We start from the raw sequence: 25263 nt of genomic DNA on the forward strand, positions 1-25263 counted from the left end.
TACACAAGATGATAGGGATAACCTTTGACCCTGTGGTATAAAGTGGGGTGGAAGTACACAAGATGATAGGGATAACCTTTGACCCTGTGGTATAAAGTGGGGTGGAAGTACACAAGATGTTAGGGATAACCTTTGACCCTGTGGTATAAAGTGGGGTGGAAGTACACAAGATGTTAGGGATAACCTTTGACCCTGTGGTATAAAGTGGGGTGGAAGTACACAAGATGTTAGGGATAACCTTTGACCCTGTGGTATAAACTTAGACAAGTTGTGTCTTAAGGCACAATGTCAGGCTCAAGCCTTGGAGATCTATTGTCCGCAAATTCTAATTCTCTCTGGGTCTCACCTTTCACACCTGACAAAGTCAAGGATTCTCACCTGACAAATTTAATGATTCTCACCTGACAAATTCAATGATTCTCATCTGACAAATTCAATGATTCTCACCTGACAAATTTAATGATTCTCACCTGACAAATTCAATGATTCTCATCTGACAAATTCAATGATTCTCATCTGACAAATTCAATGATTCTCATCTGACAAATTCAATGATTCTCATCTGACAAATTCAATGATTCTCATCTGACAAATTCAATGATTCTCACCTGACAAATTCAATGATTGTCACCTGACAAACACAATGATTCTCATCTGACAAATTCAATGATTCTCACCTGACAAACTCAATGATTCTCACCTGACAAATTCAATGATTCTCACCTGACAAATTCAATGATTCTCACCTGACAAATTCAATGATTCTCATCTGACAAATTCAATGATTCTCACCTGACAAACTCAATGATTCTCATCTGACAAATTCAATGATTCTCATCTGACAAATTCAATGATTCTCACCTGACAAACTCAATGATTCTCACCTGACAAATTCAATGATTCTCACCTGAGCCCTCAATGATTCTCACCTGAGCCCTCAATGATTCTCACCTGACAAATTCAATGATTCTCACCTGACAAATTCAATGATTCTCACCTGACAAATTCAATGATTCTCACCTGAGCCCTCAATGAATCTCACCTGAGCCCTCAATGAATCTCACCTGAGCCCTCAATGAATCTCACCTGAGCCCTCAATGAATCTCACCTGAGCCCTCAATGCTTCCAGCCTTGCCTCCATTTCCTCAGCCTCTTGTGCCTTTTCTTCTTCTTTCTTTTTTCTTTCATCAATTTTTCTTGAGATTTGTTCCTCCCTGTTGACCACATGTGGGGGATAATGTGGGGGATGTATGACCAAATGTGGGGGATATATGACCAAATGTGGGGGATGTATGACCAAATGTGGGGGATAATGTGGGGGATGTATGACCACATGTGGGGGATAATGTGGGGGCTGTATGACCAAATGTGGGGTATGTATGACCAAATGTGGGGTATGTATGACCAAATGTGGGGGCTGTATGACCAAATGTGGGGTATGTATGACCAAATTCTACTCTCCCTAGCTACCAGCCACTGACCAGCACTTACTCTCCCTAGCTACCAGCCACTGACCAGCACTTAATTCTACTCTCCCTAGCTACCAGCCACTGACCAGCACTTAATTCTACTCTCCCTAGCTACCAGCCACTGACCAGCACTTAATTCTACTCTCCCTAGCTACCAGCCACTGACCAGCACTTAATTCTACTCTCCCTAGCTACCAGCCACTGACCAGCACTTAATTCTACTCTCCCTTGCTACCAGCTACTGACCAGCACTTAATTCTACTCTCCCTAGCTACCAGCCACTGACCAGCACTTAATTCTACTCTCCCTAGCTACCAGCCACTGACCAGCACTTAATTCTACTCTCCCTAGCTACCAGCCACTGACCAGCACTTAATTCTACTCTCCCTTGCTACCAGCTACTGACCAGCACTTAATTCTACTCTCCCTAGCTACCAGCTACTGACCAGCACTTAATTCTACTCTCCCTAGCTACCAGCCACTGACCAGCACTTAATTCTACTCTCCCTAGCTACCAGCCACTGACCAGCACTTACTCTCCCTAGCTACCAGCCACTGACCAGCACTTAATTCTACTCTCCCTAGCTACCAGCCACTGACCAGCACTTACTCTCCCTAGCTACCAGCCACTGACCAGCACTTACTCTCCCTAGCTACCAGCCACTGACCAGCACTTAATTCTACTCTCCCTAGCTACCAGCCACTGACCAGCACTTACTCTCCCTAGCTACCAGCCACTGACCAGCACTTAATTCTACTCTCCCTAGCTACCAGCCACTGACCAGCACTTACTCTCCCTAGCTACCAGCCACTGACCAGCACTTACTCTCCCTAGCTACCAGCCACTGACCAGCACTTAATTCTACTCTCCCTAGCTACCAGCCACTGACCAGCACTTACTCTCCCTAGCTACCAGCCACTGACCAGCACTTACTCTCCCTAGCTACCAGCCACTGACCAGCACTTAATTCTACTCTCCCTAGCTACCAGCCACTGACCAGCACTTAATTCTACTCTCCCTAGCTACCAGCCACTGACCAGCACTTAATTCTACTCTCCCTAGCTACCAGCCACTGACCAGCACTTAATTCTACTCTCCCTAGCTACCAGCCACTGACCAGCACTTAATTCTACTCTCCCTAGCTACTAGCCACTGACCAGCACTTAATTCTACTCTCCCTAGCTACCAGCCACTGACCAGCACTTAATTCTACTCTCCCTAGCTACCAGCCACTGACCAGCACTTAATTCTACTCTCCCTAGCTACCAGCCACTGACCAGCACTTAATTCTACTCTCCCTAGCTACCAGCCACTGACCAGCACTTAATTCTACTCTCCCTAGCTACCAGCCACTGACCAGCACTTAATTCTACTCTCCCTAGCTACCAGCCACTGACCAGCACTTAATTCTACTCTCCCTAGCTACCAGCCACTGACCAGCACTTACTCTCCCTAGCTACCAGCCACTGACCAGCACTTAATTCTACTCTCCCTAGCTACCAGCCACTGACCAGCACTTACTCTCCCTAGCTACCAGCCACTGACCAGCACTTAATTCTACTCTCCCTAGCTACCAGCCACTGACCAGCACTTACTCTCCCTAGCTACCAGCCACTGACCAGCACTTAATTCTACTCTCCCTAGCTACCAGCCACTGACCAGCACTTAATTCTACTCTCCCTAGCTACCAGCCACTGACCAGCACTTACTCTCCCTAGCTACCAGCCACTGACCAGCACTTAATTCTACTCTCCCTAGCTACCAGCCACTGACCAGCACTTACTCTCCCTAGCTACCAGCCACTGACCAGCACTTAATTCTACTCTCCCTAGCTACCAGCCACTGACCAGCACTTAATTCTACTCTCCCTAGCTACCAGCCACTGACCAGCACTTAATTCTACTCTCCCTAGCTACCTGCCACTGACCAGCACTTAATTCTACTCTCCCTAGCTACCAGCCACTGACCAGCACTTAATTCTACTCTCCCTAGCTACCAGCCACTGACCAGCACTTAATTCTACTCTCCCTAGCTACCAGCCACTGACCAGCACTTAATTCTACTCTCCCTAGCTACCAGCCACTGACCAGCACTTAATTCTACTCTCCCTAGCTACCAGCCACTGACCAGCACTTACTCTCCCTAGCTACCAGCCACTGACCAGCACTTAATTCTACTCTCCCTAGCTACCAGCCACTGACCAGCACTTAATTCTACTCTCCCTAGCTACCAGCCACTGACCAGCACTTACTCTCCCTAGCTACCAGCCACTGACCAGCACTTAATTCTACTCTCCCTAGCTACCAGCCACTGACCAGCACTTAATTCTACTCTCCCTAGCTACCAGCCACTGACCAGCACTTACTCTCCCTAGCTACCAGCCACTGACCAGCACTTAATTCTACTCTCCCTAGCTACCAGCCACTGACCAGCACTTACTCTCCCTAGCTACCAGCCACTGACCAGCACTTACTCTCCCTAGCTACCAGCCACTGACCAGCACTTAATTCTACTCTCCCTAGCTACCAGCCACTGACCAGCACTTAATTCTACTCTCCCTAGCTACCAGCCACTGACCAGCACTTAATTCTACTCTCCCTAGCTACCAGCCACTGACCAGCACTTAATTCTACTCTCCCTAGCTACCAGCCACTGACCAGCACTTACTCTCCCTAGCTACCAGCCACTGACCAGCACTTACTCTCCCTAGCTACCAGCCACTGACCAGCACTTAATTCTACTCTCCCTAGCTACCAGCCACTGACCAGCACTTACTCTCCCTAGCTACCAGCCACTGACCAGCACTTAATTCTACTCTCCCTAGCTACCAGCCACTGACCAGCACTTACTCTCCCTAGCTACCAGCCACTGACCAGCACTTACTCTCCCTAGCTACCAGCCACTGACCAGCACTTAATTCTACTCTCCCTAGCTACCAGCCACTGACCAGCACTTACTCTCCCTAGCTACCAGCCACTGACCAGCACTTACTCTCCCTAGCTACCAGCCACTGACCAGCACTTAATTCTACTCTCCCTAGCTACCAGCCACTGACCAGCACTTAATTCTACTCTCCCTAGCTACCAGCCACTGACCAGCACTTAATTCTACTCTCCCTAGCTACCAGCCACTGACCAGCACTTAATTCTACTCTCCCTAGCTACCAGCCACTGACCAGCACTTAATTCTACTCTCCCTAGCTACTAGCCACTGACCAGCACTTAATTCTACTCTCCCTAGCTACCAGCCACTGACCAGCACTTAATTCTACTCTCCCTAGCTACCAGCCACTGACCAGCACTTAATTCTACTCTCCCTAGCTACCAGCCACTGACCAGCACTTAATTCTACTCTCCCTAGCTACCAGCCACTGACCAGCACTTAATTCTACTCTCCCTAGCTACCAGCCACTGACCAGCACTTAATTCTACTCTCCCTAGCTACCAGCCACTGACCAGCACTTAATTCTACTCTCCCTAGCTACCAGCCACTGACCAGCACTTACTCTCCCTAGCTACCAGCCACTGACCAGCACTTAATTCTACTCTCCCTAGCTACCAGCCACTGACCAGCACTTACTCTCCCTAGCTACCAGCCACTGACCAGCACTTAATTCTACTCTCCCTAGCTACCAGCCACTGACCAGCACTTACTCTCCCTAGCTACCAGCCACTGACCAGCACTTAATTCTACTCTCCCTAGCTACCAGCCACTGACCAGCACTTAATTCTACTCTCCCTAGCTACCAGCCACTGATCAGCACTTACTCTCCCTAGCTACCAGCCACTGACCAGCACTTAATTCTACTCTCCCTAGCTACCAGCCACTGACCAGCACTTACTCTCCCTAGCTACCAGCCACTGACCAGCACTTAATTCTACTCTCCCTAGCTACCAGCCACTGACCAGCACTTAATTCTACTCTCCCTAGCTACCAGCCACTGACCAGCACTTAATTCTACTCTCCCTAGCTACCTGCCACTGACCAGCACTTAATTCTACTCTCCCTAGCTACCAGCCACTGACCAGCACTTAATTCTACTCTCCCTAGCTACCAGCCACTGACCAGCACTTAATTCTACTCTCCCTAGCTACCAGCCACTGACCAGCACTTAATTCTACTCTCCCTAGCTACCAGCCACTGACCAGCACTTAATTCTACTCTCCCTAGCTACCAGCCACTGACCAGCACTTACTCTCCCTAGCTACCAGCCACTGACCAGCACTTAATTCTACTCTCCCTAGCTACCAGCCACTGACCAGCACTTAATTCTACTCTCCCTAGCTACCAGCCACTGACCAGCACTTACTCTCCCTAGCTACCAGCCACTGACCAGCACTTAATTCTACTCTCCCTAGCTACCAGCCACTGACCAGCACTTAATTCTACTCTCCCTAGCTACCAGCCACTGACCAGCACTTACTCTCCCTAGCTACCAGCCACTGACCAGCACTTAATTCTACTCTCCCTAGCTACCAGCCACTGACCAGCACTTACTCTCCCTAGCTACCAGCCACTGACCAGCACTTACTCTCCCTAGCTACCAGCCACTGACCAGCACTTAATTCTACTCTCCCTAGCTACCAGCCACTGACCAGCACTTAATTCTACTCTCCCTAGCTACCAGCCACTGACCAGCACTTAATTCTACTCTCCCTAGCTACCAGCCACTGACCAGCACTTAATTCTACTCTCCCTAGCTACCAGCCACTGACCAGCACTTAATTCTACTCTCCCTAGCTACTAGCCACTGACCAGCACTTAATTCTACTCTCCCTAGCTACCAGCCACTGACCAGCACTTAATTCTACTCTCCCTAGCTACCAGCCACTGACCAGCACTTAATTCTACTCTCCCTAGCTACCAGCCACTGACCAGCACTTAATTCTACTCTCCCTAGCTACCAGCCACTGACCAGCACTTAATTCTACTCTCCCTAGCTACCAGCCACTGACCAGCACTTAATTCTACTCTCCCTAGCTACCAGCCACTGACCAGCACTTAATTCTACTCTCCCTAGCTACCAGCCACTGACCAGCACTTACTCTCCCTAGCTACCAGCCACTGACCAGCACTTAATTCTACTCTCCCTAGCTACCAGCCACTGACCAGCACTTACTCTCCCTAGCTACCAGCCACTGACCAGCACTTAATTCTACTCTCCCTAGCTACCAGCCACTGACCAGCACTTACTCTCCCTAGCTACCAGCCACTGACCAGCACTTAATTCTACTCTCCCTAGCTACCAGCCACTGACCAGCACTTAATTCTACTCTCCCTAGCTACCAGCCACTGATCAGCACTTACTCTCCCTAGCTACCAGCCACTGACCAGCACTTAATTCTACTCTCCCTAGCTACCAGCCACTGACCAGCACTTACTCTCCCTAGCTACCAGCCACTGACCAGCACTTAATTCTACTCTCCCTAGCTACCAGCCACTGACCAGCACTTAATTCTACTCTCCCTAGCTACCAGCCACTGACCAGCACTTAATTCTACTCTCCCTAGCTACCTGCCACTGACCAGCACTTAATTCTACTCTCCCTAGCTACCAGCCACTGACCAGCACTTAATTCTACTCTCCCTAGCTACCAGCCACTGACCAGCACTTAATTCTACTCTCCCTAGCTACCAGCCACTGACCAGCACTTAATTCTACTCTCCCTAGCTACCAGCCACTGACCAGCACTTAATTCTACTCTCCCTAGCTACCAGCCACTGACCAGCACTTACTCTCCCTAGCTACCAGCCACTGACCAGCACTTAATTCTACTCTCCCTAGCTACCAGCCACTGACCAGCACTTAATTCTACTCTCCCTAGCTACCAGCCACTGACCAGCACTTACTCTCCCTAGCTACCAGCCACTGACCAGCACTTAATTCTACTCTCCCTAGCTACCAGCCACTGACCAGCACTTAATTCTACTCTCCCTAGCTACCAGCCACTGACCAGCACTTACTCTCCCTAGCTACCAGCCACTGACCAGCACTTAATTCTACTCTCCCTAGCTACCAGCCACTGACCAGCACTTACTCTCCCTAGCTACCAGCCACTGACCAGCACTTACTCTCCCTAGCTACCAGCCACTGACCAGCACTTAATTCTACTCTCCCTAGCTACCAGCCACTGACCAGCACTTAATTCTACTCTCCCTAGCTACCAGCCACTGACCAGCACTTAATTCTACTCTCCCTAGCTACCAGCCACTGACCAGCACTTAATTCTACTCTCCCTAGCTACCAGCCACTGACCAGCACTTACTCTCCCTAGCTACCAGCCACTGACCAGCACTTAATTCTACTCTCCTTAGCTACCAGCCACTGACCAGCACTTACTCTCCCTAGCTACCAGCCACTGACCAGCACTTAATTTGACTCTCCCTAGCTACCAGCCACTGACCAGCACTTAATTCTACTCTCCCTAGCTACCAGCCACTGACCAGCACTTACTCTCCCTAGCTACCAGCCACTGACCAGCACTTACTCTCCCTAGCTACCAGCCACTGACCAGCACTTAATTCTACTCTCCCTAGCTACCAGCCACTGACCAGCACTTAATTCTACTCTCCCTAGCTACCAGCCACTGACCAGCACTTAATTCTACTCTCCCTAGCTACCAGCCACTGACCAGCACTTAATTCTACTCTCCCTAGCTACCAGCCACTGACCAGCACTTAATTCTACTCTCCCTAGCTACCAGCCACTGACCAGCACTTAATTCTACTCTCCCTAGCTACTAGCCACTGACCAGCACTTAATTCTACTCTCCCTAGCTACCAGCCACTGACCAGCACTTACTCTCCCTAGCTACCAGCCACTGACCAGCACTTAATTTGACTCTCCCTAGCTACCAGCCACTGACCAGCACTTAATTCTACTCTCCCTAGCTACCAGCCACTGACCAGCACTTAATTCTACTCTCCCTAGCTACCAGCCACTGACCAGCACTTAATTCTACTCTCCCTAGCTACCAGCCACTGACCAGCACTTACTCTCCCTAGCTACCAGCCACTGACCAGCACTTAATTCTACTCTCCCTAGCTACCAGCCACTGACCAGCACTTAATTCTACTCTCCCTAGCTACCAGCCACTGACCAGCACTTAATTCTACTCTCCCTAGCTACCTGCCACTGACCAGCACTTAATTCTACTCTCCCTAGCTACCAGCCACTGACCAGCACTTAATTCTACTCTCCCTAGCTACCAGCCACTGACCAGCACTTAATTCTACTCTCCCTAGCTACCAGCCACTGACCAGCACTTAATTCTACTCTCCCTAGCTACCAGCCACTGACCAGCACTTAATTCTACTCTCCCTAGCTACCAGCCACTGACCAGCACTTACTCTCCCTAGCTACCAGCCACTGACCAGCACTTAATTCTACTCTCCCTAGCTACCAGCCACTGACCAGCACTTAATTCTACTCTCCCTAGCTACCAGCCACTGACCAGCACTTACTCTCCCTAGCTACCAGCCACTGACCAGCACTTAATTCTACTCTCCCTAGCTACCAGCCACTGACCAGCACTTAATTCTACTCTCCCTAGCTACCAGCCACTGACCAGCACTTACTCTCCCTAGCTACCAGCCACTGACCAGCACTTAATTCTACTCTCCCTAGCTACCAGCCACTGACCAGCACTTACTCTCCCTAGCTACCAGCCACTGACCAGCACTTACTCTCCCTAGCTACCAGCCACTGACCAGCACTTAATTCTACTCTCCCTAGCTACCAGCCACTGACCAGCACTTAATTCTACTCTCCCTAGCTACCAGCCACTGACCAGCACTTAATTCTACTCTCCCTAGCTACCAGCCACTGACCAGCACTTAATTCTACTCTCCCTAGCTACCAGCCACTGACCAGCACTTACTCTCCCTAGCTACCAGCCACTGACCAGCACTTAATTCTACTCTCCTTAGCTACCAGCCACTGACCAGCACTTACTCTCCCTAGCTACCAGCCACTGACCAGCACTTAATTTGACTCTCCCTAGCTACCAGCCACTGACCAGCACTTAATTCTACTCTCCCTAGCTACCAGCCACTGACCAGCACTTACTCTCCCTAGCTACCAGCCACTGACCAGCACTTACTCTCCCTAGCTACCAGCCACTGACCAGCACTTAATTCTACTCTCCCTAGCTACCAGCCACTGACCAGCACTTAATTCTACTCTCCCTAGCTACCAGCCACTGACCAGCACTTAATTCTACTCTCCCTAGCTACCAGCCACTGACCAGCACTTAATTCTACTCTCCCTAGCTACCAGCCACTGACCAGCACTTAATTCTACTCTCCCTAGCTACCAGCCACTGACCAGCACTTAATTCTACTCTCCCTAGCTACTAGCCACTGACCAGCACTTAATTCTACTCTCCCTAGCTACCAGCCACTGACCAGCACTTACTCTCCCTAGCTACCAGCCACTGACCAGCACTTAATTTGACTCTCCCTAGCTACCAGCCACTGACCAGCACTTAATTCTACTCTCCCTAGCTACCAGCCACTGACCAGCACTTAATTCTACTCTCCCTAGCTACCAGCCACTGACCAGCACTTAATTCTACTATCCCTAGCTATCAACCACTGACCTGAACTTAATGCGATCTCTATCAAAAGCTGCCTGTTTCTCCATCAATTCCTTCAGTTCCTTCAACCTTCTCTTCGTAGCCTCTTCCATTTCTAAACGTTTTTTTTCTTTGATCATGTTGTATTGTCCAATCTGTTCAAATCAACGTCATAGGATTTTAATTTTTTTAATACTTGAGGCTGTTCAATATTTGAAGAGAGATTAAATAATGAGTATTTGGAAGTGGATTTCTCACTATATAGAGGTGGATTATTTCTTAGAAAAACCCACTAAACAATAATAAAATATAACCAAACTAAAGAAAGATATGAAAAAAAATATCAATAAAAATAAATAAATAAATAAAGCTACCAAACAGAAATTAGACACCAAAAAAAATAAATAAATAAATAAACATCACCCCATAACAAAATATATAACTCATCCAATAAAAACCTGGAGTGATCTCCCCTAAAATTTCTTGAATATTCTTATATAAATTGGAATATAGACATGATTTTCAATTTACTTAAACTTTTAAAAATAGAATAGAATCTCATAGAAAAAAGAATTGCGCACCAAGCGAACGCCTAAACAAAATGTGCATAATAGTGCCCAATATTATTAGTACTTAATAAATTTACATGCGTTTTTTGAGAAATCGGAAATAGCGTAAATTAGAACTTCCGGTCAACGGAAATTACTCAAAATTTGAAAGAGGGTAGAAAATTAGATCTTTTACTTACATGTGAAATTTCATTTATCTATCTAAAATAGTACTCAAGTTATAGGCTTTTGAAAAATTCAAAGTAGAAAAAGTACCACTTCCGGCTATCGGAAATCGCACAAAAGTTGATACGGATCTACGATTTTGGTAAAATACTTATATATGAAATTTCATCAACCTAGCTGTAACGGTACTCAAGTTATTGTGTTTACACACAGACAGACAGACACACACACACACACACAGACATATGGACAAGATTGCAAAATTATGTTTTTCCATATCAGTGAGGTGTAAAACGTCGAGATTTGTAAAAATCTCGATTTACTTTTTTTGCACGATTACAAGACTTTCTCTATACTACGTATATACGAGAAAGTAAAAAACTCATCCAATAAAAAACTCATCCAATAAAAAACTCATCTAATAAAAAACTCAGACAATAAAAAACTCAGACAATAAAAATCTCAGACAATTCCAAAACTGAAAGGAAATAGAACCAAATAAAATTGAACATAAACAAAAATAACTTTAAAAACCACAGTCTGTGATATAATCTCAAGATTGAAAACGGACTATAAACAACAAACAACAACAACGTATTTAGAGGCAGAGTTTTTTTCAGGCATCTCTTTGAGGGGGGCATAGTGCCACCAAATTCAGGTTGTAAGGGAGATAACACCCAACAACTTTTGTTTGAAATTATTTTTAAAATGTGTTCATCATTTTCATAATAGGGCCGGTAAGTAGGTCACCAACAAGTTCTATGGTTCATGCAGGTTTTATTGAGCCATAGAACTGGTTGGTGACCTACTTACCAGCCCAATTATTATAATTCATAACATGTTCTTGACTAAAAATAGGTTTTAATAACAAGCTTATATATAATCATGCACTTAAAAGGAGAAAATAAATGATTTTCCTTAAATCTATATATATAATCTATCAGCTACTGATAGTGTTTTAAAGCAAAATATTTTCAGTTGCAGCATTGGTAGTGTTGAATTCACAAATTATGAATTACTGAAAAGTAGAAAAATAAAACAAATAAACAGCAGTGTATGCAAATGGTGTGGGTCAGCTCGTATATAATAATAGACTAGTATTTAAGTAACTCAAGAAAAGCACGGGTCATTATATTATTTCGTAATATTTAGGAAGAGAAATTTTGCTTGCAAGTTTTGACAGACAACAAAAGAATGAGGAATCAAGTTAGATAAAAGCTTGTAAAAAGGAATGTTTTCACTCAAAGAAAATATATCAATGGTGTCACTGCAGCATTTATTTATTAGAGCTATGGTCATGGTGCAAGTTTTTGGCCAGCGTCTATCTCATTATGTCCCAGTAAAATTAATTAATTTCTAAAAATATGACTCTGATTATCAGTTCTAAAGCCTATATATAGGCTTAATATAAAGCCTTAATATAGATTCTATTTAAATATCTGTTTAAATCACTATAATAGTTTTGCTATTCTGTCTGTCTGTCTGTCTTTCTGTCTGTTGGAAACACTTTAGAGACAACACAAGGAAATTTAAAAGATTCATAGTGAAAGACTGTGACATCACATAGAACATATAGGAAGTTTTCAAAACGTAATGAAATATGTCCAGTTCTAAAGCTAAAAAGTAAACAAAATAAAATGACGTTATTGATACCCCCCTACCACCCCCCGAAAGAAATATAATTTATATAGAAAATGTATAATTTATATAGAAAATGTATAATTTATATAGAAAATGTATAATTTATATAGAAAATGTATAATTTATATAGAAAATGTATAATTTATATAGAAAATGTATAATTTATATAGAAAATGTATAATTTATATAGAAAATGTATAATTTATATAGAAAATGTATAATTTATATAGAAAATGTTTAATTTATATAGAAAATATATACTTTAACCTGTGTCAGACGTCCTTCCCCAGGATAATTTTATCCATTCTTGGGGACTAAATTTTCCAAGGAGGGGGTTGGACACTGGTAAAGTATATATTTTCTATATAAATTGTATTTCATTGGAGGGGGCCTTAGATGTTCTTCAGGGGCTCGCTATTTACATTGTGAAATGCATTCTCTTGCTTTATACACAATAATAAACGCTAGACCCATGATGTGAAATAGTGGTCGCGTCAGGTCTTTAATTGCCTCATTAGGAGCAAATGTGTTGAGATCTGCTCCATGTGCTAGTCTTGTCAGGTCTGCCACTGACAGTGTCACATGTGCAGGTCAGTCGGTCAGTTTGGATGACTAAATATGTGCAGGTCAGTCTGTCAGTTTGGATGACTAAATATGTGAGGTCAGTCTGTCAGTTTGAATGACTAAACATGTGCAGGTCAGTCGGTCAGTTTAGAGGATGAGTGTTGCCATTTGGATAAATAAGTCTGTTGCATTGTACTTCCTTTCAGGTAAAGAAAATGTTTGAACCTTACAACTTCTTTTTCCTTGAGCCTTCTTTTTCTCTCTGCTTCTTGCTCTCTCAGCTCTCTCTCCTGAGCCTCTCTCCTCTGCTCTTCTTTCAACTTGGCCTCAAGCTGCAGCATCTCCAGCTTCTGCTCCCTCCACTCTTTTACCTGACAGGTACAAAATTAAACTCTTTCACCTGACACAGGTACAAAATTAAACTCTTTCACCTGACACAGGTACAAAATTAAACTCTTTCACCTGACAGGTACAAAATTAAACTCTTTCACCTGACACAGGTACAAAATTAAACTCTTTCACCTGACACAGGTACAAAATTAAACTCTTTCACCTGACAGGTACAAAATTAAACTCTTTCACCTGACAGGTACAAAATTAAACTCTTTCACCTGACACAGGTACAAAATTAAACTCTTTCACCTGACAGGTACAAAATTAAACTCACCTGACACAGGGTTGTACCACCCACTGCACTAAGTTGTACCACCCACCCACTACCCTAAGTTGTACCACCCACTGCCCTAAGTTGTACCACCCACTACACTAAGTTGTACCACCCACCCACTGCCCTAAGTTGTACCACCCACCCACTACCCTAAGTTGTACCACCCACCCACTGCCCTAAGTTGTACCACCCACTACCCTAAGTTGTACCACCCACCCACTGCCCTAAGTTGTACCACCCACTACCCTAACTTGTACCACCCACTGCACTAAGTTGTACCACCCACCCACTACCCTAAGTTGTACCACCCACTACACTAAGTTGTACCACCCACCCACTACACTAAGTTGTACCACCCACCCACTGCCCTAAGTTGTACCACCCACTACCCTAAGTTGTACCACCCACCCACTGCCCTAAGTTGTAACAACCACTACACTAAGTTGTACCACCCACTACACTAAGTTGTACCACCCACTACACTAAGTTGTACCACCCACTACCCTAAGTTGTACCACCCACTAGCCTAAGTTGTACCACCCACCCACTGCACTAAGTTGTACCACCCACTACACTAAGTTGTACCACCCACCCACTGCCCTAAGTTGTACCACCCACCCACTGCCCTAAGTTGTACCACCCACCCACTGCACTAAGTTGTACCACCCACTACACTAAGTTGTACCACCCACCCACTGCTCTAAGTTGTACCACCCACCCACTGCCCTAAGTTGTACCACCCACCCACTGCACTAAGTTGTACCACCCACTGCCCTAAGTTGTACCACCCACCCACTACCCTAAGTTGTACCACCCACTACACTAAGTTGTACCACCCACTGCCCTAAGTTGTACCACCCACCCACTGCCCTAAGTTGTACCACCCACCCACTGCACTAAGTTGTACCACCCACTACACTAAGTTGTACCACCCACTGCACTAAGTTGTACCACCCACCCACTACCCTAAGTTGTACCACCCACCCACTGCACTAAGTTGTACCACCCACTACACTAAGTTGTACCACCCACTGCACTAAGTTGTACCACCCACCCACTACCCTAAGTTGTACCACCCACCCACTACCCTAAGTTGTACCACCCACTACCCTAAGTTGTACCACCCACCCACTACCCTAAGTTGTACCACCCACCCACTACCCTAAGTTGTACCACCCACCCACTACCCTAAGTTGTACCACCCACCCACTGCCCTAAGTTGTACCACCCACCCACTACCCTAAGTTGTACCACCCACCCACTACCCTAAGTTGTACCACCCACTACCCTAAGTTGTACCACCCACCCACTACCCTAACTTGTACCACCCACTGCACTAAGTTGTACCACCCACTACCCTAAGTTGTACCACCCACCCACTACCCTAAGTTGTACCACCCACCCACTACCCTAAGTTGTACCACCCACCCACTGCCCTAAGTTGTACCACCCACTGCCCTAAATTGTACCACCCACCCACTGCCCTAAGTTGTACCACCCACTACCCTAAGTTGTACCACCCACTGCCCTAAGTTGTACCACCCACCCACTGCCCTAAGTTGTACCACCCACCCACTGCCCTAAGTTGTACCACCCACTGCCCTAAGTTGTACCACCCACCCACTACCCTAAGTTGTACCACCCACCCACTACCCTAAGTTGTACCACCCACTACCCTAAGTTGTACCACCCACCCACTACCCTAAGTTGTACCACCCACTACACTAAGTTGTACCACCCACTGCCCTAAGTTGTACCACCCACTGCCCTAAGTTGTACCACCCACTGCCCTAAGTTGTACCACCCACTACCTTAAGTTGTACCACCCACTAGCAGCCTCCTGTGGAACAACGACATGGGCTGTACTTACTCTCTCATACAAGACTTGGCACAGCTGTTTCTGCCGATGATAATATTCACATTTGACCTCCTCCAGCTCCTGCGCGATGGCTGCCTCAGAGAAAACCATCTGGGCTTTATGCAACAGCTCCCGTCTGTCCCTGGCCCAATCAGAACAAACGGCTTTCAGCCTCTCATGGTAATACTTGTAGTCCAGCCACCAGTCCTCATGGTCTGACTGAAAGCAAGGAGAACGTCAGTTTCAGTTTTTTATCAACTTCAGTTTGTGCAAGATTTTTAACAACTTTAGTTAGTGCAAGATTTTTACAACTTTAGTTAGTGCAAGATTTTTACAACTTTACTTACTGCAAGATATTTATCAACTTTAGTAAGTGCAAGATTTTTAACAACTTTAGTTACTGCAAGATTTTTACAACTTTAGTTAGTGCAAGATATTTATCAACTTTAGTTAGTGCAAGATTTTTAACAACTTTAGTTAGTGCAAGATATTTATCAACTTTAGTTAGTGCAAGATTTTTAACGACTTTAGTTAGTGCAATATTTTAACAAATTTAGCTAGTGCAAGATTTTATCAACTTTAGTTAGAGCAAGATTTTTATCAACTTTAGTTATTGCAAGATTTTTAACAACTTTAGTTAGTGCAAGATTTTTACAACTTTAGTTAGTGCAAGATATTTATCAACTTTAGATAGTGCAAGATTTTTAACAACTTTAGTTAGTGCAAGATTTTTACAACTTTAGTTAGTGCAAGATATTTATCAACTTTAGTTAGTGCAAGATTTTTAACAACTTTAGCTAGTGCAAGATTTTTATCAATTTTAGTTAGAGGTTGTGTAAGGTAACAGGTGAGGTGTGTGTGGGTTGTGTAAGGTAACAGGTGAGGTGTATGTGGGTTGTGTAACAGGTGAGGTGTGTGTGGGTTGTGTAAGGTAACAGGTGAGGTGTATGTGGGTTGTGTAACAGGTGAGGTGTGTGTGGGTTGTGTAACAGGTGAGGTGTGTGGGTTGTGTAAGGTGTGTGTGTGTTGTGTAAAGTAACAGGTGAGGTGTGTGTGGGGTGTGTAACAGGTGAGGTGTATGTGGGTTCTGTAACAGGTGAGGTGTGTGTGGGTTGTGTAACAGGTGAGGTGTGTGTGGGTTGTGTAACAGGTGAGGTGTGTGTGTGTTGTGTAAGGTAACAGGTGAGGTGTGTGTGGGTTGTATAAGGTAACAGGTGAGGTGTTTGTGGGTTGTGTAAGGTAACAGGTGAGGTATGTGGGTTGTGTAAGGTAACAGGTGAGGTGTATGTGGGTTGTGTAACAGGTGAGGTGTGTGTGGGTTGTGTGACAGGTGAGGTGTGTGGGTTGTGTAACAGGTGAGGAATGTGCGGGTTGTGTGACAGGTGAGGTGTATGTGGGTTGTGTAACAGGTGAGGTGTGTGTGTGTTGTGTAAAGTAACAGGTGAGGTGTATGTGGGTTGTGTAAGGTAACAGGTGAGGTGTATGTGGGTTGTGTAACAGGTGAGGTGTGTGTGTGTTGTGTAAAGTAACAGGTGAGGTGTATGTGGGTTGTGTAAGGTAACAGGTGAGGTGTGTGTGGGTTGTGTAACAGGTGAGGTGTGTGTGGGTTGTGTAAGGTAACAGGTGAGGTGTGTGTGGGTTGTGTAACAGGTGAGGTGTGTGTGGGTTGTGTGACAGGTGAGGAATGTGTGGGTTCTGTAACAGGTGAGGTGTGTGTGGGTTGTGTGACAGGTGAGGTGTGTGTGGGTTGTGTAAGGTAACAGGTGAGGTGTGTGTGGGTTGTGTAAGGTAACAGGTGAGGTGTGTGTGGGTTCTGTAACAGGTGAGGTGTGTGTGGGTTGTGTGACAGGTGAGGTGTGTGTGTGTTGTGTAAGGTAACAGGTGAGGTGTGTGTGGGTTGTGTAAGGTAACAGGTGAGGTGTGTGTGGGTTGTGTAAGGTAACAGGTGAGGTGTGTGTGGGTTCTGTAACAGGTGAGGTGTGTGTGGGTTGTGTAAGGTAACAGGTGAGGTGTGTGTGGGTTGTGTAAGGTAACAGGTGAGGTGTGTGTGGGTTGTGTAACAGGTGAGGTGTGTGTGTGTTGTGTAAGGTAACAGGTGAGGTGTGTGTGGGTTGTATAAGGTAACAGGTGAGGTGTTTGTGGGTTGTGTAAAGTAACAGGTGAGGTGTATGTGGGTTCTGTAACAGGTGAGGTGTGTGTGGGTTGTGTAAGGTAACAGGTGAGGTGTGTGTGGGTTGTGTAAGGTAACAGGTGAGGTGTGTGTGGGTTGTGTAAGGTAACAGGTGAGGTGTGTGTGGGTTGTGTAACAGGTGAGGTGTGTGTGGGTTGTGTAAGGTAACAGGTGAGGTGTGTGTGGGTTGTATAAGGTAACAGGTGAGGTGTTTGTGGGTTGTGTAAAGTAACAGGTGAGGTGTATGTGGGTTCTGTAACAGGTGAGGTGTGTGTGGGTTGTATAAGGTAACAGGTGAGGTGTGTGTGGGTTGTGTAAGGTAACAGGTGAGGTGTGTGTGGGTTGTGTAAGGTAACAGGTGAGGTGTGTGTGGGTTGTATAAGGTAACAGGTGAGGTGTGTGTGTTGTGTAAGGTAACAGGTGAGGTGTGTGTGGGTTGTGTAAGGTAACAGGTGAGGTGTGTGTGGGTTGTGTAAGGTAACAGGTGAGGTGTGTGTGGGTTGTGTAACAGGTGAGGTGTGTGTGTGTTGTGTAAGGTAACAGGTGAGGTGTGTGTGGGTTGTATAAGGTAACAGGTGAGGTGTTTGTGGGTTGTGTAAAGTAACAGGTGAGGTGTGTGTGGGTTGTGTAAGGTAACAGGTGAGGTGTGTGTGGGTTGTGTAAGGTAACAGGTGAGGTGTGTGTGGGTTGTGTAACAGGTGAGGTGTGTGTGTGTTGTGTAAGGTAACAGGTGAGGTGTGTGTGGGTTGTATAAGGTAACAGGTGAGGTGTTTGTGGGTTGTGTAAAGTAACAGGTGAGGTGTATGTGGGTTCTGTAACAGGTGAGGTGTGTGTGGGTTGTGTAAGGTAACAGGTGAGGTGTGTGTGGGTTGTGTAAGGTAACAGGTGAGGTGTGTGTGGGTTGTATAAGGTAACAGGTGAGGTGTGTGTGTTGTGTAAGGTAACAGGTGAGGTGTGTGTGGGTTGTGTAAGGTATCAGGTGAGGTGTGTGTGGGTTGTGTAAGGTAACAGGTGAGGTGTGTGTGGGTTATGTATTACCAAATTGGACCGTGACTTGTGAGGTAGATGTCGCCTTAGCCTACTGACTATTACCAAATTGGACCGTGACTTGTGAGGTAGATGTCGCCTTAGCCTACTATTACCAAATTGGACCGTGACTTGTGAGGTAGATGTCGCCTTAGCCTACTGACTATTACCAAATTGGACCGTGACTTGTGAGGTAGATGTCGCCTTAGCCTACTATTACCAAATTGGCCCATGACTTGTGAGGTAGATGTCGCCTTAGCCTACTGACTATTACCAAATTAGACCGTGACTTGTGAGGTAGATGTCGCCTTAGCCAACTGACTATTACCAAATTGGCCCATGACTTGTGAGGTAGATGTCGCCTTAGCCTACTGACTATTACCAAATTGGACCGTGACTTGTGAGGTAGATGTCGCCTTAGCCTACTATTACCAAATTGGCCCATGACTTGTGAGGTAGATGTCGCCTTAGCCTACTATTACCAAATTGGCCCATGACTTGTGAGGTAGATGTCGCCTTAGCCTACTGACTATTACCAAATTAGACCGTGACTTGTGAGGTAGATGTCGCCTTAGCCTACTGACTATTACCAAATTGGACCGTGACTTGTGAGGTAGATGTCGCCTTAGCCTACTATTACCAAATTGGCCCATGACTTGTGAGGTAGATGTCGCCTTAGCCTACTGACTATTACCAAATTAGACCGTGACTTGTGAGGTAGATGTCGCCTTAGCCTACTGACTATTACCAAATTAGACCGTGACTTGTGAGGTAGATGTCGCCTTAGCCTACTGACTATTACCAAATTGGACCGTGACTTGTGAGGTAGATGTCGCCTTAGCCTACTGACTATTACCAAATTGGACCGTGACTTGTGAGGTAGATGTCGCCTTAGCCTACTATTACCAAATTGGACCGTGACTTGTGAGGTAGATGTCGCCTTAGCCTACTGACTATTACCAAATTGGACCGTGACTTGTGAGGTAGATGTCGCCTTAGCCTACTATTACCAAATTGGACCGTGACTTGTGAGGTAGATGTCGCCTTAGCCTACTGACTATTACCAAATTGGACCGTGACTTGTGAGGTAGATGTCGCCTTAGCCTACTGACTATTACCAAATTGGACCGTGACTTGTGAGGTAGATGTCGCCTTAGCCTACTATTACCAAATTGGACCGTGACTTGTGAGGTAGATGTCGCCTTAGCCTGTCAAAGAGCAGCATCCGTCGGTTAGGGAGCTCCCTTGGATACTGGTCATGGACGGCAACAAACAGAAAATGTTCCTCAGGACTCCAGTACCCAGATGAGTCACAGCTAAAATATACAAGGAAAATGACTCTCAGGAACATTACTCTAAGGAACATGACTCTAAGGAACATGACTCTAAGGATCATGACTCTAAGGAACATGACTCTAAGGATCATGACTCTAATGAACATGACTCTAAGGAACATGACCCTAAGGAACATGACCCTAAGGAACATGACTCTAAGGAACATGACCCTAAGGAACATGACCCTAAGGAACATGACCCTAAGGAACATGACTCTAAGGAACATGACTCTCTGATCATGACTCTAAGGAACATGACTCTAAGGAACATGACCCTAAGGAACATGACCCTAAGGAACATGACCCTAAGGAACATGACTCTAAGGAACATGACTCTCTGATCATGACTCTAAGGAACATGACTAAGGAACATGACCCTAAGGAACATGACTAAGGAACATGACCCTAAGGAACATGACCCTAAGGAACATGACTCTAAGGAACATGACCCTAAGGAACATGACTCTAAGGAACTAGACTTAGTGTGGGGTAGGCCTGTAGGAAGGGCCATGCGAGAACCTTGTAGCTAAGGCATGCTTGTGTCCCAGCTCCTCTATTAAGCTCTGATACTTGTCATCAATGATTGTAAACTCCTGCAGGACGTTGGACTTGAGCAGCAGATCAGTGCACTCTAGCTCCAGGGCTTCCTGTGGGATACCTGGGCTGACCACACAGTGTTTTTCATGGGTGGGTGGACACAGCTCCATCAGGGATTCTAGAAGAAAAGGTAAAGTTTTTCATGGATGGGTAGACGCAGCTCCATCAGGGATTCTAGAAGAAAAGGTAAAGTTTTTCATGGGTGGGTGGACACAGCTCCATCAGGGATTCTAGAAGAAAAGGTAAAGTTTTTCATGGATGGGTGGACACAGCTCCATCAGGGATTCTAGAAGAAAAGGTAAAGTTTTTCATGGGTGGGTGGACACAGCTCCATCAGGGATTCTAGAAGAAAAGGTAAAGTTTTTATGGGTGGGTGGACACAGCTCCATCAGGGATTCTAGAAGAAAAGGTAAAGTTTTTCATGGGTGGGTGGACACAGCTCCATCAGGGATTCTAGAAGAAAAGGTAAAGTTTTTCATGGGTGGGTGGACACAGCTCCATCAGGGATTCTAGAAGAAAAGGTTAAGTTTTTCATGGGTGGGTGGACACAGCTCCATCAGGGATTCTAGAAGAAAAGGTAAAGTTTTTCATGGGTGGGTGGACACAGCTCCATCAGGGATTCTAGAAGAAAAGGTAAAGTTTTTCATGGGTGGGTGGACACAGCTCCATCAGGGATTCTAGAAGAAAAGGTAAAGTTTTTCATGGATGGGTGGACACAGCTCCATCTGGGATTCTAGAAGAAAAGGTAAAGTTTTTCATGGGTGGGTGGACACAGCTCCATCAGGGATTCTAGAAGAAAAGGTAAAGTTTTTCATGGATGGGTGGACACAGCTCCATCAGGGATTCTAGAAGAAAAGGTTAAGTTTTTCATGGGTGGGTGGACACAGCTCCATCAGGGATTCTAGAAGAAAAGGTAAAGTTTTTCATGGATGGGTGGACACAGCTCCATCAGGGATTCTAGAAGAAAAGGTAAAGTTTTTCATGGGTGGGTGGACACAGCTCCATCAGGGATTCTAGAAGAAAAGGTAAAGTTTTTCATGGATGGGTGGACACAGCTCCATCAGGGATTCTAGAAGAAAAGGTAAAGTTTTTCATGGGTGGGTGGACACAGCTCCATCAGGGATTCTAGAAGAAAAGGTAAAGTTTTTCATGGGTGGGTGGACACAGCTCCATCAGGGATTCTAGAAGAAAAGGTTAAGTTTTTCATGGGTGGGTGGACACAGCTCCATCAGGGATTCTAGAAGAAAAGGTAAAGTTTTTCATGGGTGGGTGGACACAGCTCCATCAGGGATTCTAGAAGAAAAGGTAAAGTTTTTCATGGATGGGTGGACACAGCTCCATCAGGGATTCTAGAAGAAAAGGTAAAGTTTTTCATGGATGGGTGGACACAGCTCCATCAGGGATTCTAGAAGAAAAGGTAAAGTTTTTCATGGATGGGTGGACACAGCTCCATCAGGGATTCTAGAAGAAAAGGTTAAGTTTTTCATGGGTGGGTGGACACAGCTCCATCAGGGATTCTAGAAGAAAAGGTAAAGTTTTTCATGGGTGGGTGGACACAGCTCCATCAGGGATTCTAGAAGAAAAGGTAAAGTTTTTCATGGGTGGGTGGACACAGCTCCATCAGGGATTCTAGAAGAAAAGGTAAAGTTTTTCATGGATGGGTGGACACAGCTCCATCAGGGATTCTAGAAGAAAAGGTAAAGTTTTTCATGGATGGGTGGACACAGCTCCATCTGGGATTCTAGAAGAAAAGGTAAAGTTTTTATGGGTGGGTGAACACAGCTCCATCAGGGATTCTAGAAGAAAAGGTAAAGTTTTTCATGGGTGGGTGGACACAGCTCCATCAGGGATTCTAGAAGAAAACATAAAAACTTATACCAGCCAGAGAAAAAGTTTCAGACTTTTCATAACTTGTCACAAATATATTTTATTCAGTTTTTAGAAAGATTATAAAGGGCTGGTAGAGATGATGGTAGCTAAACAAGATTAAACAGGTGTTTGTTTTGCCTGCAGTTTGTTTTGCCTGCAGTTTGTTTTGCCTGCAGTTTGTTTGACCTGTTGCCTGCAGTTTGTTTGACCTGTTGCCTGCAGTTTGTTTGACCTGCTGCCTGCAGTTTGTTTGACCTGCTGCCTGCAGTTTGTTTGACCTGTTGCCTGCAGTTTGTTTGACCTGTTGCCTGCAGTTTGTTTGACCTGCTGCCTGCAGTTTGTTTTGCCTGTTGCCTGCAGTGTATTTGGATAGACAAAGGCTATGGAAGCAAATCTACAAAGAAAAGCAGGCTGAAATGAGAGGCAACTGGCTCATAGTGCACAAAATGCTATGTAATACTTGATTGTGTTGTAGGAAATCTCACCCAAGTCCAACATCCCAATCAATTAGGGATGCAGAAGAAGACAAGCCTTTGATTACACTCTACCTGATTGTAATTCTGTCTCCAAGCAGTTCTGCTCAGTGGCCAGCTTGCCTAGAATGGCCTCCTGCTGAGACTTGACGTGGGCCACAGTGGACTGAATGGCCGCATGTTGCTCAATGACCTCTGGTGCTCCGTACTTGAGGTCCTCTCTCTTCTCAGCCAGCCAATACTTCAGGTCCTCCCTGCCCCAATCAACATGAGTTGCAGCAATCATACGGCTCATATGTAGACAATCATACAGGCTCATATGTAGACAATCATATGGACTCATTTGTAGACAATCATACGGCTCATATGTAGACAATAATACTGGTTCATATGTAGACAATCATACTGATTCATATGTAGACAGTCATACTGATTCATATGTAGACAATCATACTGATTCATATGTAGACAATCATACTGATTCATATGTAGACAATCATACTGATTCATATGTAAACAATCATACTGATTCATATGTAGACAATCATACTGATTCATATGTAGACAATCATACTGATTCATATGTAGACAATCATACTGATTCATATGTAGACAATCATACTGGTTCATATGTAGACAATCATACTGGTTCATATGTAGACAATCATACTGATTCATATGTAGACAATCATACTGATTCATATGTAGACAATCATACTGATTCATATGTAGACAATCATACTGATTCATATGTAGACAATCATACTGGTTCATATGTAGACAATCATACTGGTTCATATGTAGACAATCATACTGATTCATATGTAGACAATCATACTGATTCATATGTAGACAATCATACTGATTCATATGTAGACAATCATACTGGTTCATATGTAGACAATCATACTGATTCATTTGTAGACAATCATACTGATTCATATGTAGACAATCATACTGATTCATATGTAGACAATCATACTGATTCATATGTAAACAATCATACTGATTCATAGGTAGACAATCATACTGGTTCATATGTAGACAATCATACTGGTTCATATGTAGACAATCATACTGGTTCATATGTAGACAATCATACTGATTCATTTGTAGACAATCATACTGATTCATATGTAGACAATCATACTGATTCATATGTAGACAATCATACTGATTCATATGTAAACAATCATACTGATTCATAGGTAGACAATCATACTGGTTCATATGTAGACAATCATACTGGTTCATATGTAGACAATCATACTGGTTCATATGTTCCACACTGTCTCACCTCATGTTCCACACTGTCTCACCTCATGTTCCACACTGTCTCACCTCATGTTCCACACTGTCTCACCTCATGTTCCACACTGTCTCACCTCATGTTCCACACTGTCTCACCTCATGTTCCACACTGTCTCACCTCATGTTTCACACTGTCTCACCTCATGTTCCACACTGTCTCACCTCATGTTCCACACTGTCTCACCTCATGTTTCACACTGTCTCACCTCATGTTCCACACTGTCTCACCTCATGTTCCACACTGTCTCACCTCATGTTCCACACTGTCTCACCTCATGTTCCACACTGTCTCACCTCATGTTCCACACTGTCTCACCTCATGTTCCACACTGTCTCACCTCATGTTCCACACTGTCTCACCTCATGTTCCACACTCACCTCATGTTCCACACTGTCTCACCTCATGTTCCATACTGGCTCACCTCATGTTCCACACTGTCTCACCTCATGTTCCACACTGTCTCACCTCATGTTCCACACTGTCTCACCTCATGTTCCACACTGGCTCACCTCATGTTCCACACTGTCTCACCTCATGTTCCACACTGTCTCACCTCATGTTCCACACTCACCTCATGTTCCACACTGTCTCACCTCATGTTCCATACTGGCTCACCTCATGTTCCACACTGTCTCACCTCATGTTCCACACTGTCTCACCTCATGTTCCACACTGTCTCACCTCATGTTCCACACTGTCTCACCTCATGTTCCATACTGGCTCACCTCATGTTCCACACTGTCTCACCTCATGTTCCACACTGTCTCACCTCATGTTCCACACTGTCTCACCTCATGTTCCACACTGTCTCACCTCATGTTCCATACTGGCTCACCTCATGTTCCACACTGTCTCACCTCATGTTCCACACTGTCTCACCTCATGTTCCACACTGTCTCACCTCATGTTCCACACTGTCTCACCTCATGTTCCACACTGTCTCACCTCATGTTCCACACTGGCTCACCTCATG

At 45.2% G+C, this 25263-nt stretch overlaps 1 protein-coding gene across 10 annotated transcripts in view; it reads right to left on the minus strand.

Moving 5' to 3' along the window:
* The window catches only part of LOC131956747 (coiled-coil domain-containing protein 148), a 55627-nt gene that overhangs the window by 17304 nt on the left and 13060 nt on the right, over positions 1 to 25263 (minus strand). For all 10 annotated transcript variants that reach the window (XM_059321328.1, XM_059321389.1, XM_059321363.1 and 7 more), the window contains 7 exons: positions 23054 to 23232; positions 20559 to 20754; positions 19874 to 20021; positions 15522 to 15728; positions 13215 to 13355; positions 10070 to 10200; positions 1109 to 1214 (listed from right to left, as the gene is read on the minus strand). In XM_059321328.1, the coding sequence (XP_059177311.1) occupies positions 1109 to 1214; positions 10070 to 10200; positions 13215 to 13355; positions 15522 to 15728; positions 19874 to 20021; positions 20559 to 20754; positions 23054 to 23232 (1108 nt within the window). The remainder of the gene's footprint in view (positions 1 to 1108; positions 1215 to 10069; positions 10201 to 13214; positions 13356 to 15521; positions 15729 to 19873; positions 20022 to 20558; positions 20755 to 23053; positions 23233 to 25263) is intronic.

This window comes from Physella acuta, unplaced genomic scaffold (assembly GCF_028476545.2).
Source record: "Physella acuta isolate Inbredline_101_S28 unplaced genomic scaffold, ASM2847654v3 ptg000079l, whole genome shotgun sequence".
NCBI classification, from domain to species: Eukaryota; Metazoa; Mollusca; class Gastropoda; family Physidae; genus Physella; species Physella acuta.